We start from the raw sequence: 16,617 nt of genomic DNA, 5'->3' as shown, positions 1-16,617 counted from the left end.
AAGCTATAAAATTTAAAAGGCTGACAAACACCATAAACTTTACAAAAATCCACAAGAAAACATTTTAATAAACTGCCTGACCCACCTTGATAATATTATTTTTTAGTATTTTTTAGCTGCACGTCATTCCCCCCAACTTTACTGAGGTATAGCTGGCAATTAAAGGTTGTATACATTTAAGTTATACAACTTGATAATTTGATATATATGTATACCTTATGAAATATTCACCCCAAAGTAATTAACATATCCATCACCTCACTTAGTTACTTTTGTGTATGAGAACACTTAAGATCTACCCTGTTAGCAAATTTAAGTATGTAATACAGTATTAACTATAGTCACATTGTTGTGCATGAGATCTCCAGAACTTTTTTATCTTGTATAACTGAAACTTTGTGCCCCTTGAACAACGTCTCCCCATATCTCCCTAGCTGCATAGCCTTTGACCACTTTTTCAGTTTTGCAATTTTGTGATATGTTTTCCATGAGAAGAATGGAAATGTACTTCACATGCAGGTACACTTGCTGTTTGAGATACTACCACAGATCTGTGTCCTCACAAAAGTAGGAATTCACATCAATTCTATGTCATGTGATTTCCTCCAAAAATGTATGGTGCATTTATAACTATATATGCTGCATGTGGAGTATATTCCTGACAGGAGTGAACTTCCATTTGACCAGGTGTAGTGGAGAGAGCCAAATCCTCTCTAACAAGACTATGTGTTTTATGATGGCAAGAATTACCACAGACTAGCTTCTGCTTGGTCCATCTCAAACTCTGTTCATCCTTTGCTACTGGAATCCTTCCAGTGCCAGGGACTGTAGGACAGTTCAGGTAGACACCAACGTGATTCCACAGAGGGTAGTAAGCATGTCACTGGTAGCCATTCTTACACAGCAAGAACATACTTACACATAGGAGTTATAAACCGCGTAAATATATTCCATCATGGTCAGGGTTAAGGAGAGGCAAGCCAGGCACCTGAGGCTCAGAACTTCAAGGGGCACACATCCTCAGGGTCAGGCTGATGTGCAAGGTTGGCTCCCTTAAAATTTTCCCTTGGCACCTCCCTTGCCTCACCTTAGTCTTGGCTGTGTATCCATTAAACCCAAACTAAACGTCTCCCCAACTTCACTTTCCTTGGCTTGATCCCTAAAATGTCCACAGTGACTTCAAAGCTGCTCAATATGAGGGGAAGTGAGAGTTGAAAGAGACAGTACACTTAACTGGTGGTGGTTAAAATAAATTATTATGTAAAATTTACAAAAATCTATAACCATGTGTTCATATTGCTAGGGTCCCCAGGGCTTGGGAAGGGTTCTTTGCAAGCAAAGGGACCCGGATTCAAGCATCTGGCCTCTTGATAAATCCACCTCTCCATTCCCACCACAGCCACTCTTCCAAGTCTGCGTTTATGACGCAGTGTGTTTTTGCTCTCAGGACCATGGTTAAGAGCTGAGGCTCTGGAGCTAGACTATTTGGGTTTGGATCCTGTCACTGCCACTTACCAGCTTGTGGAACTTGAGCACTTCAACATCTCTGTCCTTAGATTATCTCATCTGTAAAATGAGGATAAGTAACGTTAACACCAAAGGATTTAAGTTCAGGCGGAGTGCTTACAACAGGGTCTGGCACGTGAGAAAGGCTGAATATTTGCTAGCTGTGGCTATTTTTATTATTCTTAGTTGCAGCATCAGTATTTGTGCAGATAGCATGTGCCTCTCCTCACACCATACTGTAAACCCCAAGGAGCCTCTGAGTCCTGCCTGGGCCCAGAGAGGCCTCCCTGTTTTCTGAGGCGACTGTTGGCCACAGGTAGGAGGAAGGCAGAGAGGAAAGAGTCAGAGAAAAAGGTAAATTTTTTTCAGATGATATTAATGTCACGAAATTATACTTAAGTAAATGAAGGAATTGGGGTTATACAGAAATTTGCTGGTTCATGGCATGCCCAAGAGAAAGTCAAGTGAGCATTAACAGTGGACCTGGCACCCTTCCGCTCCCAAATGATACGAGAATAAATTATTTTAAAGGAAGAAAAATCACACGATGGGCTGAAGCTAGAATTAAAAAAAAAAAGTTGCCTGTTAATTTAGTCTCCTTCAGACGACATGTCCCCAAGACAGTTTATTTCTCCCCTTGGGTCCCACAGCACAGGCGCCGACCAAGAAGGAAGGAGGGGGCGAGGGGGGCGCGCGGCGAGATACCGGGGGAAGCCCAGGCGGCCCTGCCCGCGCGGCGCAATCGGGCGGCTCCCCGGCCAAGCCCCGCGATGGTGTCCGTCGCTGGCGCTGGGGAAGAAGCTGCGCTCGCCCAGTCCGGCTCTTTCAGGCGTCGCCCCCAGAGCGGGTGCTCTGGGTCCCCGGAGCCGCCGTCTGCGGTCCGCGCCCGCCCGGCGTGGCACGGGCTCTGGCGCGGGTGCAGGGACCCGGCGCGCAGGCGGGGGGCGCTGTGGCCTCGGCTCTGGGACGGAGCTGCCGGGCCGGGCCCGCCTCTTTCCCCTCCCCGCCCGCCCCCGACGCGTCGTGTCGCCGGGAAGCCGGGAGGAGACAGAGCGCTCGGGCTCCACAGCGCGCGGCCCGCAGTCCTCCGACCGCGCGGAGCAGAGTCGGGTGGCGCCGCCGGAGCACAGAGCCGCGACCCTCCCCGGCCGCCTTTGTCCGCAGCCGTGCCCGGAACCGCCGCTCTCGGGGCCGGGCACGCGCCCGGAGTGGTCGGTGACAGCTCCTCGTTCCCGGAGGGCTCCGGGACGGCGGGGCGGTCGGGCCGGGCCGGGCCCTGCTCGCCCGCGCCTGCACGTCCGAGCGCGCGCACCGATGCCCCCGCAGCAGGGGGACCCCGCGTTCCCGGGCCGCTGCGAGGCGCCGCCCGTGCCGCCGCGCCGGGAGCGCGGGGCGCGCGGAGGGCGCGGGCCCGGGGCGCCGGGGGGCCGGGGGCGCGCGGGCGGCGCAGAGGGGCGCGGCGTCAAGTGCGTGCTGGTCGGCGACGGCGCCGTGGGCAAGACGAGCCTGGTGGTGAGCTACACCACCAACGGCTACCCCACCGAGTACATCCCCACCGCCTTCGACAACTTCTCGGGTGAGCGGGCCCGGGGCGGGGGCGCGTGGCCGCCGTCCGCGGACGCGGTGCTGACGGACACAGTGCCGAGAGAGGGGAGCGCGGGGCGAGGGCCGCGGTGCCTCGAGGGGGCTACGGGGCCCCGGGCTCTCAACTCCGGCCGGGAGCGGACCCAGGGCAGAGTGCAGGACGTTCCCTGAGCCTCGGGGACGGGGCGAGCGCCGAGCAAACCGAGGGACCGCGGAGGAGTGGGGAGCCCCACAACCAGAGCTGGAGGAGGGGGCGGGGACCGAGAGTCAGAGGCGATGCAAAAGAAATGACCCCGCAATTTAGTCACAGTCGAGCGAGGATCAAACAGGTAGAGTTCAGGTTGCTGGGTCAGTTTGCTGCGGACAGAAGTTGCGTAAGGTCGACGTTGCTGGCGCCACTGCCAGTTTCAATCGGAAGGTGACGCGCAGGTGCCATTACATGTGGCCTCCAGTGTCAGTCCTTTCCTTTCGGCGGCTCCCCTCACAAGGGGCTTCTCCAATTCAAAGAGCCGCAGAGATGGTAAAATAGTTGATTCAGTGGAAATAGCGCTGGTGGCACTAGTGAAGTCTTAGGTTTGGATTAAACCCGAAGAGTAAACACGATCGATTCCTCCCTTCTGAGGCACCCCCGCCCCCACTGCCGCACTTCCACCTCCCCCCATGGCCCAGTTTCTGATTCTTAGTATCTTTTCAGTGTCTCTTTGAGCTACGTAAAGCTCTTAGGTATGGGGTACTGTGTTATTTGGTTTGGTAGATACAAAGATAAAGAAATCTTTTATCTTGATTTTTCTTGTCTTTTTGAAATTTAAGAAAAAATTAAAATCCACAGAAGCTAGTGTGAAACACTTTCTCTCGCGCACTCTTAAAAAAATTGCTTCTCCACTTCTTAAAAAGTCGTGATGGCAAGGGCTTGCTTTCTTCCATCTCAAGGTCCCTAGGTAAAACAGCTGTGCGAGTGGGTTTCCCACATCAAGGGAATTGTTTCTTTCCTTTTTTCCTCTCAACTCACTAGTATAAACATTTATAAACAATTTAGAAAGTTGTATTGAGACGAAACTGAAGGCTTAATTCGAGTAGAAACTTTCAGGCCTGCCCTGATGCAGGCGCCCCCCCAGACACTTCATCCCCGCACAAAGGTGGCCACGGGGCCTTTCATGTCTCTCTTTTCCAGTCTCTCTTAGAGCTGACAGGGAGAGATAAGCAGTGCCCTCTTTTATAAACAGGACAATGCCCGGCAACGTGGGTTCGCACATGTTCCCAAAACAAGCTACAATTTTATGATATACCCTGAAGTCTCAGAACATTTCCCAAGGGAAAACAATTATTTGTGAGGTTTTCCACTGATTTAAAATTGTAAAGTTGGTTTCCACTTACCCTCCAGTGTGGTTTTTAGGTTTTTTTGAAACTAGAGTGACAGGAAAATGAATCTTCCTGGCTGGGAGAAAGGCGCAGGCCCTTCTGGGGTGCCATCAAAGGGCTCAGGGACTTGCTGCCTGTCTGTGGCAATGGAGTGAATTGCCAGCTCTGGGAGATTTGTATAGAAAAATGCCTCTATGGCCTGCTTGTTTCAGGCGGGTCTTTAATTCCTTAGGGGACCCAGAAGAGGAGCTGAAGGGTTTGGAGAGAAAATGGTAGTGCTAGCTAAAACTGTCGTTGTTCCAAACGGGCTTAAAAGACACCACCTGATGGTCATGTTGGTCTTGTTTTTAAGCTGTGGTGTCCGTGGATGGGCGGCCTGTGAGACTCCAGCTCTGTGACACGGCAGGACAGGTGAGTATCACGTCGCTGTTCAGTGCCGGGAAAGGAAACGGCCTTTTAAAGGTCTCCGAAGAACCTCCCTCAATACCTGGGCTGTTCTAAAGCCTCGCGAAGGAGCTGCACCGCTGCTGCTGGCCCCTCTCAGAGGGATTGGGGCTGGGGTAGGTGGAGAACTCTGCGGCAGTAAAGCAGGGTTTGGCCCGGCTTTGCATGGGCAGGCCAGGGAGACAGTTAAGAACAGTTCTGATCTTATAGGAGTTTCTGATGTTATTCACTTTCTAGTTTTTGTTAAAAATTATCAATGAGGCTTTGTAATCATGTCTCAAAGTTGGGGATATCTTATAATCGTTTGATTAAAGGCCAACAAGCCAAATATTTAAGAAATTTACTCAAGAAAAAGATAGAGTTCATGTCAGTAAGCATTAATATTTCCCTTCCTAAGCTGTGGGCTTGCTCACTGGGCCATCGCCTCCCTTGAAGCAGTGATCAGAGCTGTCCGAGGCTGGAGGAGTGAAGGACCTGGTACTTAGTCTTTCCAAATCATGACCATTTGTTCTTGTCTCGAGCATCACACACTTGGATGATACACCCAGGTGATGGGAAGAGGTCCCCCTTGGGGCGTACCCCCAAAGAGCTCTGGGCGCTTGTCATCACCCTGTGCCTCCTGGCATGGTGCTCAAGTCACTGAAGTCTCGCTGTGCTCTCTGAGACCCCAGGGTGCCATTTCTTGAGTTTGCCAAAGTGGCAGTTAATAAACATGCAGTCTCTCCAGTACTTGCTAGAGTTCGAGAAAGTGCTGCGGGCACTTTGTAGGCAGGTAAAAGTGCCCACCTCACTTTCTGAGCTGTTGTCACATGTCCATCTGCATTTAAGAAGAAGTAGGCTTTCCAGTGTCCCCAGGTGCCTCAGCCAAGCCAGGGCCTCCACGTTGCTCACCTCTGGGACAGCACATTCAGAGCCATAGTTTTCAAACCTCAAGGTGATGCGAGACTGGCAGCCTTGATCCCCAGGTGGATGCTGGTTTGGTGGTGGCCCCAGTGCCGTGAGCTGTAGCCCGGCCTCCTCCGTTCTCTCCTTACCCATCACTGAAGCACCTCCGCTTCCCCTGCACTGCGAGCAGGAAAACCAGGCACAGTCCTTATTTTACTGCCTGTGGAAAAGAAAAATCAAAGAACTCGGGCTTTTCTCATATTTAATCTTTCTGAATGTCCTTCTGGTATTTATAGTTAAAGCTTAATTGCTTTGTATAAAGTGAGAATGTTTTTCCTACTGTGGGTCAAAATGGGGGCAGAGCAGCATCTCAATAAACATAGGGGTCCGTGCTAAAGCAAGAAGTGGCAGCTGAACAGCCTGACAACAATGGTAGAAGATAGGGAGCACAGGACACTGAGAGGCATGGTTGTCTGGGACCCTCTAGGGGAGGAGCAGGCAGCCCAGTGCCCGTCCCCGCCCCACTGGGCTCTCCGTTAAGCGTTGGTTCTTGCAGAGGCAGCTTCCTGGGCGGGGGTTTTATGCCTCTTGCCTCCCTCCCCTGTGCCCTCCTTCCTGGCACATAGTAGGGCTTTATCAGGGTTTGTGAATGGATGAATGAATGGTGTGCTAGGTCCTGAGGATGCAAACTTGTCATGGGCTTGCCCCTCAACACACTTACAGTCCATAGGGAAGACAAACCAGTTAGTCCACTTTATGAAGGAAACCAGCCAAGTTACAGAAAGGGGAAGACAATGGCAGCTCGGTACTCAGGGCCAGTGGGTCTGGGAGGGAAACTTCCAAGCAGTTTTGGAGGAGGAATGGGCCTTTTACCGGACAAACTTTGTAGAAATGATCCTGAGTTACCAAGGAAGAGTTCGATTTTTCCTTAGTGTGGTCCGTCTAAAAGCCAGGGAAGCATGAGAATCATTTTAGAAATATTTGCATGAAAAAAGCTTATAATTAGGGGAAAAAAAGATTTTGATGCAAACTGGTAAGCTTTTGTTTATCTGGAAATTATTCTTCTGGTCTCTCAGCAGTGTCTTCATTGAGATTTGCTGCCTTTCCTAGCTGATGTTCTGGCTAGTAAAGTATACCTTATTATGTAATGAAGGAGGCCACCACCTAAGGATTTGTAGAAAATCAACTTCAAAAAGTATTTATGAAAAATACACAGCTGGTAAGATAAAGTCAGTTTTTTTCCTGCTCCCAACTGTCAGTTAGTATTCGGTCTTGACTATTAGCAAAGCTGGGCAAGGTGGTCGTCCTAACCCAGATCTGAGGAAGTACCTTCTAAGGGACTTGATTGGACACTGCCAGATTTTCTCAATGCTGACCCAGCCAGTGGGTCTCCTTCTGCCTCTGGGCAGCCCTCATGATTGCCTCGTAGGGGAACGTGGCTCCAGCGACCTCTGTTTCACACTCCAGGAGAAGATGAGCACAGGAAGCCATAAGCTGGGGCCCAAACTGGCTTTCATATAGAAGCTCAGGCCAAGAATATAGTCTACTGGCTGAGTAAATGACTAGAAATTGCTTCTGTGCCTGTGCGTTTTCTCGTTAAGGAGGGTCGGTGAGTATATAAGATGTTGAAAGGAGTTTCTGACGCTGGACTCACAGTCTTACTCAAGTGAAAGTGATCAGAAACTGAGGACTTTAAGAAATGGAAGAGAAAGGAGCAGCACTGAAACAGGAACAGGTCACTGTAGCATTGCCAATAGGAGTGGAGAATTCTTCAGCCTTTTGACCCATAAAGCACTTGGGAAAACGTACTAAAAAAGAAGAAAAAGAAAAATCAGTTTGCATCTTGACCAATGCTACTGTCCAGCTGCGTGTCTGCCCTGCCCTGCCCCTGGACTGAATCCTGTACGTCTTCCCGCAGACCTGGCAAGGTGTGCAAAGTGCCGGGCCTCGGAGCGCATTTCCTTGAGGGTGCATTCCAGTATGCCTCTCGCACATACGTGTGTTGAGTCTATTTCAGCAACTATCTAAGGTTTCTGGTCAGGCAGTGAGCAGTTGGGTTTAATTTCTGCTTTACTTCCCAAGCCCTTAGTCAGAATCTCAGGAGGTCTGGGGGGCTAGATTCCCAAGGCCAGCCCCTGCCCGCACCTTTCTTTTTACTGGTAATGCAACCCCAGAACCCAGGGCTTGGCCAAGGGCAACTGCCCTCCAGCAGCAAGTGCAGCTGCCTGAGGGAGCTGACTTCACACCACTCTTGGTTTTGTGCTTTTTCCTTTAAGCCCTCTGAAAACAGAGGGAACATTTCATTAAAAGATCTTCAGAGCTGGGCCTTAGTCTACCTGGTTGAGTTTCAGTGTTTATTCGTTCGGCACAAAGTTGGCACCGAGAAACCTAAGTCGTTCCTTTTTAACTTTGGCTTATAGAAGATGGACACGTGGCAGCGACGTTCTGAAATGCCATATTACTTCCTGAGTGTTTCAGCTGGTCGGCTTTAATATCATTGGCTGCCCCACAACTGAAATATGGGGAGCCTCAAATGAAGAAAGTGCCTTCAAATAAAACAGATCCAGGTTTCCTTTACGCCTAGAAAAAGACCACAAATGCAGAATAATTTGCATGTAAATGGTAGTTTGTTAAATAATCAGAGTATGCCAATTGAGTAACAAAAGCCTGGATGACATTTAACTTTTTTGCCACGGGAAATTATCCGTCACGTTATACCTGAGGATGTGGCACCCACAGATAGAAATATTAAATAGGAATGAGATGATGTAAATATTTTCCTGCAAGAGAGTTGAGTGAAAGCTTCCAGTTAGCTGAATATGGCACCGGAGGGGACTGTCGGGTGTTTGACGTAAAGAAATGCTGACTTGGAGACAGACATCTCTAGAAAGGTGGAGGCCGTGTCTGTCTGTTCCCTGCCGTGTCCCGGGCCCTTCACAGTGCCTGTGGTCAGCATGCGTCTCTCAGTAGGGGACTGCAGCAGAGTGTGCAGCAGCCTGCTGGCTGGCTTAGATAATCGACTCTAACCGATCCCATCCAGTCTCTGTACCTTAGGATATGGTGCGTATGCCCTTTCTCTGGTCCTCTGTCTTCCCCAAGCACCTAGCATGGAGGCCTCTGGTATTGGTAGACAGAAAAAGAGGGGGGAGTAAGGAAGAAAGGAGGGAGCAAAAGGAGATAAAGCAAGAAGAAAGAAGTATACAGAGCAAGAATGAGAGTGGGTAAGCTAATGTTGTCAGTGACAGTGAGAGGCACAGAGTCTCTGAGTTGCTGGTGAGAGCCACCTGACAAAGGTCCTCAGCCCCCACTCTTGGTCTGTCCTTGTGTCTGGTTAACATTACTCTGCACGGTGTGTGCCCTGAGTGTGCACAGTGCAGATGGGATGAAATGGGCATTGCTCACAGTTGGCCTGAGGATGGGCAGCACTGGATTCTTTTCTTTTTTTGATGAGGAAGATTCGCCCTGAGCTAACATCTGTGCCAAGTCTCCTCTGTCTTTTGTTTGTGGGATGCCTCCATGTTGTGGCTGGCGAATGGAGTAGGTCCACACCTGGGACCTGCGAACCCAGAACACCCAAGCGGAGTGCGTGGAACTTTAACGACTCAACCACAGGGCTGGCCCCAGGGCTGGATTCCTAAAGAGGGGAGCTGTGTTAGACTGGGGCTCACTGGGATCAGGCTGAGGTCTTAGGGATCAGTATGGGTGCTGGGTAAATTTTAGAAGAGTAGCTAAGTACCAGAGTTGAAAAAGTAAGCATCGGTTACTCTGGGCTGAAGTCTAGATAAAATAAATTTTATTTCTAAAATCCATCAAATCTAAGTACTTTTTCTATGGTAAGTCGCAAGTAGGTCATGAGTATTGATGAAGATGTTGAACACCTTTGGCAGATTTTGTGGCACTGGGAGCATGGCCCCATTTAAGTAAGCAGCACAGGCTCTTCCTTCCATACCCAGTGGGCTTTCTCTCACTGCCAGATCCGGTCCAGAAAAATATTAAGATAGTCTTTTTGCTGATGAGATGAAAATTGATTTAAAAAATACCTCTTGGCTGCTTTGATTGGTTGCAGGATGAGTTTGACAAGCTCCGGCCTCTCTGCTACACCAACACGGACATCTTCCTTCTGTGCTTCAGTGTTGTGAGCCCTTCCTCCTTCCAGAACGTCAGTGAGAAATGGGTGCCGGAGATTCGATGCCACTGTCCCAAAGCCCCTATCATCCTGGTTGGAACTCAGTCAGATCTGAGAGAAGATGTCAAAGTCCTCATTGAGTTGGACAAATGCAAAGAGAAGCCCGTGCCTGAAGAGGCGGCTAAGCTGTGTGCCGAGGAAATCAAAGCCGCCTCCTACGTTGAGTGCTCGGCCCTGACTCAGAAAAACCTCAAAGAGGTCTTTGACGCGGCCATTGTCGCTGGCATTCAATACTCAGACTCCCAGCAGCAGCCAAAGAAGTCCAAAAGCAGGACTCCAGACAAAATGAAAAACCTCTCCAAGTCCTGGTGGAAGACGTACTGCTGCTTCGTATGACGCCGGCAAGAAACCCAGAGCAGCTGTGTCCCGACGGAATCAACATTAGAGGCTACATTAGCTGACGTGACTTCTTGCACCGTGCGGAGCCTGTCTGCAGAGCCTGTGTCTGCGCTGCAGGAGGGTCCTCACCCCGTGCGCTCCTTCTTGCCTCTGGTTGTCCTGTGTGTTTGCGCTTAGGGAGGAGGTACTTACGCAAGATATTTTTGAAGTAAGTTAACGTTTTTTGTAACTCTGGAAATTTATAGCTCTATATCTCTGGATTAATTTATATCTAATATGGAAAAGACACCTCAAATCTGGGTGTCAAGAAGGAAGTTTCGCTACGTTACAATGTACAGAAGAACAAAGAGGAAATGGCGTGGTTAGCCATCCCTTGGCTAAGGGCTGCCTAGTGCACAGTGTGTTGTGTATACGGGCCAGCTGTGCTCAGAACAACTCTTAGCTTTGAAATGCCATACTTCTTTTTTCTTTTTTTAAGGAGCAAAAATCTGAGAGAAAATGAGAGACTTCTGCCTACAAAACCTTAAACCAGTCACTTTTGTCATAAACTAATACCCAGGTGCTTAAGATTTAAAAACAACCAACAAAAATCATCCCACTAACTCTTTGGCACTGAGTAGGCCAAAAAGGAAAAATTATTTATTGGAATTTTTTGTTCTCAGACCAGTTGTGTTGACACTGTATAAATAGCCAAAATGCCACGAGGGGTAAAGCAAGTGTTGGTCGGTAGCTCTTAGGTTTGCTTTAGGGAGTGATTCCTGTTGAGATCAGCAGGTGGTACTTGCTGCGATGCACGTGCTCTGGACGGCCTTAGTCCCAGTATCCCGGCGCTGGGGAGCACCTGTCCGGTGGTTTGTAAGCGGCCAACCTTAAATTGTCCTGTCACTCCCTGCAGGGAAGGGAGCACCCTTGAAAGGCCTGCAGCAAATGTTTGTGGGACAGAAAGTGTGCTTTTTTCATAAGTCAGGCACAACGTACTTCTCCGTACACATGTCCACGTACACGTACGTATACATATGGCCGCGTTTGCTGCTGATTCAGACTTCTAAGCAGTTAGTGGGAAAAAGCATGGTCACAAAAACATGTGAGGGAAGCTTGGCTTCCTCTTTTTGTTAACACTTCTTTAAACAGATCTCTTTTTGATTATACCCTAGATATGATTTTAAGTGTATCTTAACACATTTTTGACACCATCTTAAAACAAAACATGAACACCTCTTAAAACCTGTTTTAAAATGAATGTCACTTGAAACCTGTGAAAACAACCAATTAATAGATCCATAGACGCCTTTCAGGGACCTGGCAGCAGAGGCCGGTGCTGCGTGTCAGAGGGGTCGTGGGGGTTCTGCTGTGGTCGGCCAGGAGCAGGGTGTGTGCCAGGACCACAGCCCCCACACTTAGCTGCATCCATACTGTGGGACAGTCAGAAAACCACTTTTTGTGAAACATTAATGTTCTTTAGGGTGGCAGTTTTTTAGGGCTTAACCTTCTTGAGAAAAAAATGTCATGTTAGGAGAGAGGTTTTGCACTCTGATGGGTATGCTTCTGAGATGCCAAAAAGGAGCCTAATGCATTGAATTGTGGTGTGGAGTTTGCAGTGGGTAGAGCAGATTTACCAAAATCTATTCAATTACCAGGGAACTCTCTGTAGAGCCATTGCATAGAAGAGTTTTCTCTTTCTGTGGGTCTTGTGTTTTTCTATAGAAAAAGTAAAAGATCAGATTATACTTTAGGTCAGGGGCTTCTTTTATTTCTGTTAGTAAATGAAATTAATTTCTTTGTTTAAAATCTAAAATACATAGACTGTTTACTATTATTTTTCAGTACATTGAAATTGATATCAGTCATAGTTTTCTGAAGTGGCTAGTTGCAAGTTGAGTAAATAAAATTACTTCATTTGTGGAAATGCCTCAAGAGACCCAATGAAATGCATTCGGAGCTTGGGTGCCTGGCTCACCTCTCTGGGAAGCCAGCTTCCCAGACTGGGCGCTGCCTGCCCGGGTGTGCAGAGGTGGGGGTGGGAGGTGAGTTATTTGACTGGTAAGTTTAAACAGTATTTTTATATTTAAGCAAATGCCATGGAGTACAGTGCAAATTACTTTTTAAGACAGAACACGAAACTTGAAAGGAGTTTTATGCATGTGACAGCATATGGAGGCCACTCCTGGTCCCCCTGGGAGGGACCTTTGGCACCCTCTGCCTTTAGGGCCACTGGTGGAAAGCGCTTAGTGAAGAATGCCTGTGTGGCCCAGTTCTGAGAGCTTTACTCAAGTGGTTTATTTTTGCGCAGCTTGATACAACCTGTGCCATTAGCACTGAACATCTAGAGGGTTGATACTAAATTGCAACCATTTTTAATATGTTGCTGCATTTCATAGAATAGTAAAGGTACGATTCTCCTCAAGGTTTTTCTCCATTTTTATTTCTTTGTGAAAATAGAGACTTGAGAGGAAAAGTTTTGAAAAGTATATGCTTGAGTTAAATACAAAGTTGATTCACTTCAAAGCTCAAACATTGTTCAACTTGTAGCTTGGTGTTGCAGAGAAGACTTTATAAGAGCTGTGCTTCAGAAAATGCCACTTTAGTTTAACTCCTCCAGTGTAGACCAGACAAAATTTAAAAATTCAACATACTCCAAACCTGTTTTGTTGTCTCTTTTTACCAAGTCTGTGGAAATGAAACTTTTGTCATGTTGCTCTCTGTGCTTGACAGACTTAAGAGAAACCACCCAGGTATCACAGAAGCCAGGAGGGAGGGCAAGGTCTTCTCCCCAGACTCTTGTAATCTGATGCCTTACCAAGTTGTGCTTTTCTGTTTCGAGTATAAATGATGTTGAGCTGAACGTTGTCCTTTCAAATGCTATAAATGATGTGGTATGAAATAAATTCTGACCTATGGATATAACTGCACTTGCCTTTTCTACCAAAGAATTTTGTTGGAAGTGAATAAAAGTTCAGCCACATCCAGAAGAAGGCTGGTTGTGAAGCATCGTGGCGTGCCCCCAGAGATGTTTTGGGAATGCACCCCCCAACCAACAGTAAGTGCTTAATCGATGTGGAGTTTTGAGAGTTCTGGGGTTACAGTCTGACATGAGCGCGCTCTGACTCTGCATCTGTAACGGGTCGTGTGCTGTGTCCCTGTGTGTTGGAGGGAGCACTGTTCTTGGACCTGAAAGTCCAGACTCAGAGAAGCACTTAGTGTGTGATGAGATGGAGAGGTCGCTAGGTCTGAGCCTAGCTTGGTGCTGCCTTTCCCACCAGGCTATTTGAGTTCCGAATGAGAACGCGTGTGCACGTACGGGTCAAGGTCCTAGATCTGTAGTGGCCAGCGAAGGGATCAGAAGTTAAAGGCACATGAGCCCCACCAACTTTACAATGAAGACCAGCAGAGCTCTGGGGTCCCCATCTCGGAGGGCGCTGGAGATGCCCACGTGTTGGATGTGTTTCTCAGGTTCTTGCCGTCAGCCTTCTCACCTTGCTACCCAGATGCAGCCCTTACTTTAAGGGCTCCAGGGATGGGGCCCTGGGACAGGACCATTCTGAGGGGCCAGATGTCATCCTACTTGCCCCCTCCAGCCTGAAGGGGGTGGACAGTGGTCCTGGTCATCTAGTGGAGGATGGGCCTGTCCACTTCATTCCACACGCTGCCTCCAGGGCAAGGCTATGATCTTTTTGTATCCACTGAACCTTCAACCTCAGTGGACTGGAATACTGTGCAGAGAGTAACTAAAACTACTGCTCATCTGCATGTAGTGTCCTAGACTGCCTCACTGGCCACCACAGGGCGCCTGCTCCTAGCCCAGAGGGACCCAGAAGTTTCTCCTCGTCTGGCCCCAGTCCTGCCCTCCATCTCCAGGACAAGCCTTCCCAGGATACATCGATAGAGGGCCCAGTCACTTTGGAGGACGTCAGGGAGTGCTTCACGGAGATGTTTACATGAATAAGTATTTGGGAGAAAAGTTTTCCAAAAGGGATAGCAGGTGCAAATGCCCTGAGGCAGAGGACTGTGTGGCATGTCCTGGAGGCCAGTGTGGACAGGACAGAAGGAATGCAGGGAAGGGCTTCTGTCTGGCCTCTCTCCATACCAGCATCTGCACTGTGGCCAGTGGGATTTTTTTTTTTAACACTCAAAGTTTTTCACATCACTTCACTTCTAAGAAATGTTCAGTGATGCTCCATTGCCACTAGCATTGATTCCCAGACATTTAAAATGCCTCCAAATTTTGCAGACCTTACACAATAGTAATTTGTACTTTTACTATTTTTATCCAAGTACATAAAGATAAAAAACCACGTGTAATTGCACTTTCACATTGATTGAGATAACAATAATAAAAGCCTTTGTGAATTCAAAAGTGATTTTCATTTTATTTTCTGCTCAGTAATGCTTTCAGTTGATATTAAGCTAATCACAAAAGCATCTACATATAATTGAAAAATAGGAGCACGTACGTGTGTGGCATTATTCTGCAAGCTCGGTGCTTCTGTAGGTTCTCCCGTCTCTTGTCATTAACTCCATCTTCCCCAGAGGTGGCTGGCCCTCTGTTGAGGAACCACAGGCCTGAAAGAAAATCCAAATTCCTTTTGGCGAGGCCTGCAAGGATTTTCTTGCTCTGGATCTTACCTCCCATCTGCTTTAAATGTCCTACCCTGTTCTGGCTGGCTCTCCCAAAAGTACCCTGCACTCTCGGGTCCCTGGATTTTGGTTCACTACATTCCCAGAGTGTGAAAGCCCTTCCTCCCACATGTGTGCCTAATAAGCCAGTCCTTCAGGTCTCAGGATTAATGTCACCTTCTCTGAGAAGGGTTTCTGATGCCCCCAACCAATTTAGGTGCTTCTTCCATCCTCTCTTTGCAGAGTGTACATAGCATTTTTCCCTGTCTTTAAATAGCGTTTACTTGGAGCTTGCTTCAGCCTTGCCTGCCCCCTCACTTCAGAGAGGTCCACGCTGCCCGCGTTCACTCCTCAGAGAGGGGATCCAGGACACCGCTGGACCTTCCTTCCCCTTTGGTCTCTTCTCTCCATTAATTTGAACATGGAGAACAACTGCTTTCTTTCTGCCATAGTTAGCAAGAGCAAAACAAAACCAAAAACCAATAGACAGTCTTGTGTGTGTGTGTGTGTGAGTGTGTGTGTGTGTGTGTGTGCATGATTATGTGTATGTGAGGGATGCTACGATCTCCTGTTACTGATAGTTGAGGGCCAAGGTGAAGATGGTCTCCAAGAACATGAAAATCAGGGGATTCAGGGTGTCCCCTTCACACTCAAGGTAAATTATTAGATGAACACAAAGTGAAACTGGCAAAGCCATCCTGAGACAGACTGGCTCCAAGGCCAATGGGGCTTGGCGATCATCTGCCTGAATTCATGCCCACATTGAAAGGGTACCAGGCAGCTGTCAACAGCGGTCTTGGCCAGACATAGGGGCAGAGAGTCCCTGGGAAAATGTTGGCAGGCCCCCTTGGCTTAGCTGGCTGACAGAGACAGATAAGGCAGGTCATCCCTCCTGGGGTGAGAGCTACTGAGGTAGTAGTCAATGACATTGAATATTTCTGGTCCCACTGGCAAAACCATCTCTATCGTGAGATAGATGAAGTCTTGTCTTATCTTGATATCATTAAACATCCACATCTCCTATCTCTCCTTATTCTTCAGGACCCCGCAAACAGGTTCATTATGATTTGGCATCTCAGGGAGATCCCCAAAGGGAGAGAATGCAGCGATCATACCGACCACCTGAATTTCCCTCTCCAAGACAGTGCTGTCTCATATTACATTAGTAGAATGGCTTCTGATTAGGATTTGGCTTCAGTTGGGGAGAAAATGTATTAAAAATGTCAACGTGAATATTTTACATCTGTGCCTGGTTTTGCAGAAGATGGAGAAACATTTTCCATAAGGCTATTGCTAGCGTTTCCTCTCAATCAAACATCTAGAGGCATTAACGTTAATTCAGCATACAGTGTGGTGGCTATGGAAAGCGTTTCCACAGGGCATGTGCTGTTATAACCCAGGCATACTGCTTTGGAGTATTTAACTTAAAGCACAAATAGAACTTAGACATTCTAGTGCATCCTTTAGTACACAAGCTTTCAGAAGTAGCACTTGCATCAATCACTCTTTGAGAGATGCTAGATAATAGGTGGTTCAGGTTTAACTTTGAGATAAGAACCACTGTTGTACGTGGTTGGTGAAAGAGAAAGTCGTGTGCTTCAGGAACAAATATCAAAATGGACATTTTATCAAGGAAATCAAGAAGCTTGACTACTATTTGTGCTTCAACTTGTCGCAAATTTAGATGACACCAGACCCAG

General features: G+C 48.0%; 1 protein-coding gene and 1 long non-coding RNA gene across 7 annotated transcripts in view; one reads left to right on the top strand and one right to left on the bottom strand.

Moving 5' to 3' along the window:
• LOC103542134 (uncharacterized) overlaps positions 1 to 2,555 on the bottom strand; it is a 110,826-nt gene extending 108,271 nt beyond the window's left edge. For 4 of the 6 annotated variants that reach the window (XR_011524621.1, XR_011524623.1, XR_011524622.1 and 1 more), the window contains exons 1-2: positions 2,089 to 2,555; positions 1,516 to 1,566 (exon numbers count right to left, since the gene is read on the bottom strand). This is a non-coding gene — a long non-coding RNA (uncharacterized lncRNA). The remainder of the gene's footprint in view (positions 1 to 1,515; positions 1,567 to 2,088) is intronic. The other 2 variants (XR_011524628.1, XR_011524630.1) reach the window with 1 other exon arrangement.
• On the top strand, positions 2,543 to 13,207 carry RHOU (ras homolog family member U). Its single transcript, XM_070567109.1, has 3 exons — positions 2,543 to 3,082; positions 4,802 to 4,860; positions 9,845 to 13,207. The coding sequence occupies exons 1-3, from the start codon at positions 2,821 to 2,823 to the stop codon at positions 10,298 to 10,300; spliced, it is 777 nt and encodes a 258-aa protein (XP_070423210.1). The 5' UTR covers positions 2,543 to 2,820; the 3' UTR covers positions 10,301 to 13,207.
• The last annotated feature ends 3,410 nt before the right edge of the window (positions 13,208 to 16,617 follow it).

Source organism: Equus przewalskii, chromosome 1, assembly GCF_037783145.1.
Source record: "Equus przewalskii isolate Varuska chromosome 1, EquPr2, whole genome shotgun sequence".
NCBI lineage: Eukaryota > Metazoa > Chordata > Mammalia > Perissodactyla > Equidae > Equus > Equus przewalskii.
Note: the sequence above shows the minus strand (reverse complement) of the source record. Positions and strands in the feature narration are given on the sequence as shown.

Bases quoted from the DNA above. Each gene is read 5' to 3' on its own strand.
- RHOU (XM_070567109.1), top strand. From the start codon at position 2,821: ATGCCCCCGCAGCAGGGGGACCCCGCGTTCCCGGGCCGCTGCGAGGCG. The intron at 3,083-4,801 runs GTGAGCGGGCCC...CTTGTTTTTAAG, and splicing joins CGCCTTCGACAACTTCTCGG to CTGTGGTGTCCGTGGATGGG. The intron at 4,861-9,844 runs GTGAGTATCACG...GATTGGTTGCAG, and splicing joins TCTGTGACACGGCAGGACAG to GATGAGTTTGACAAGCTCCG.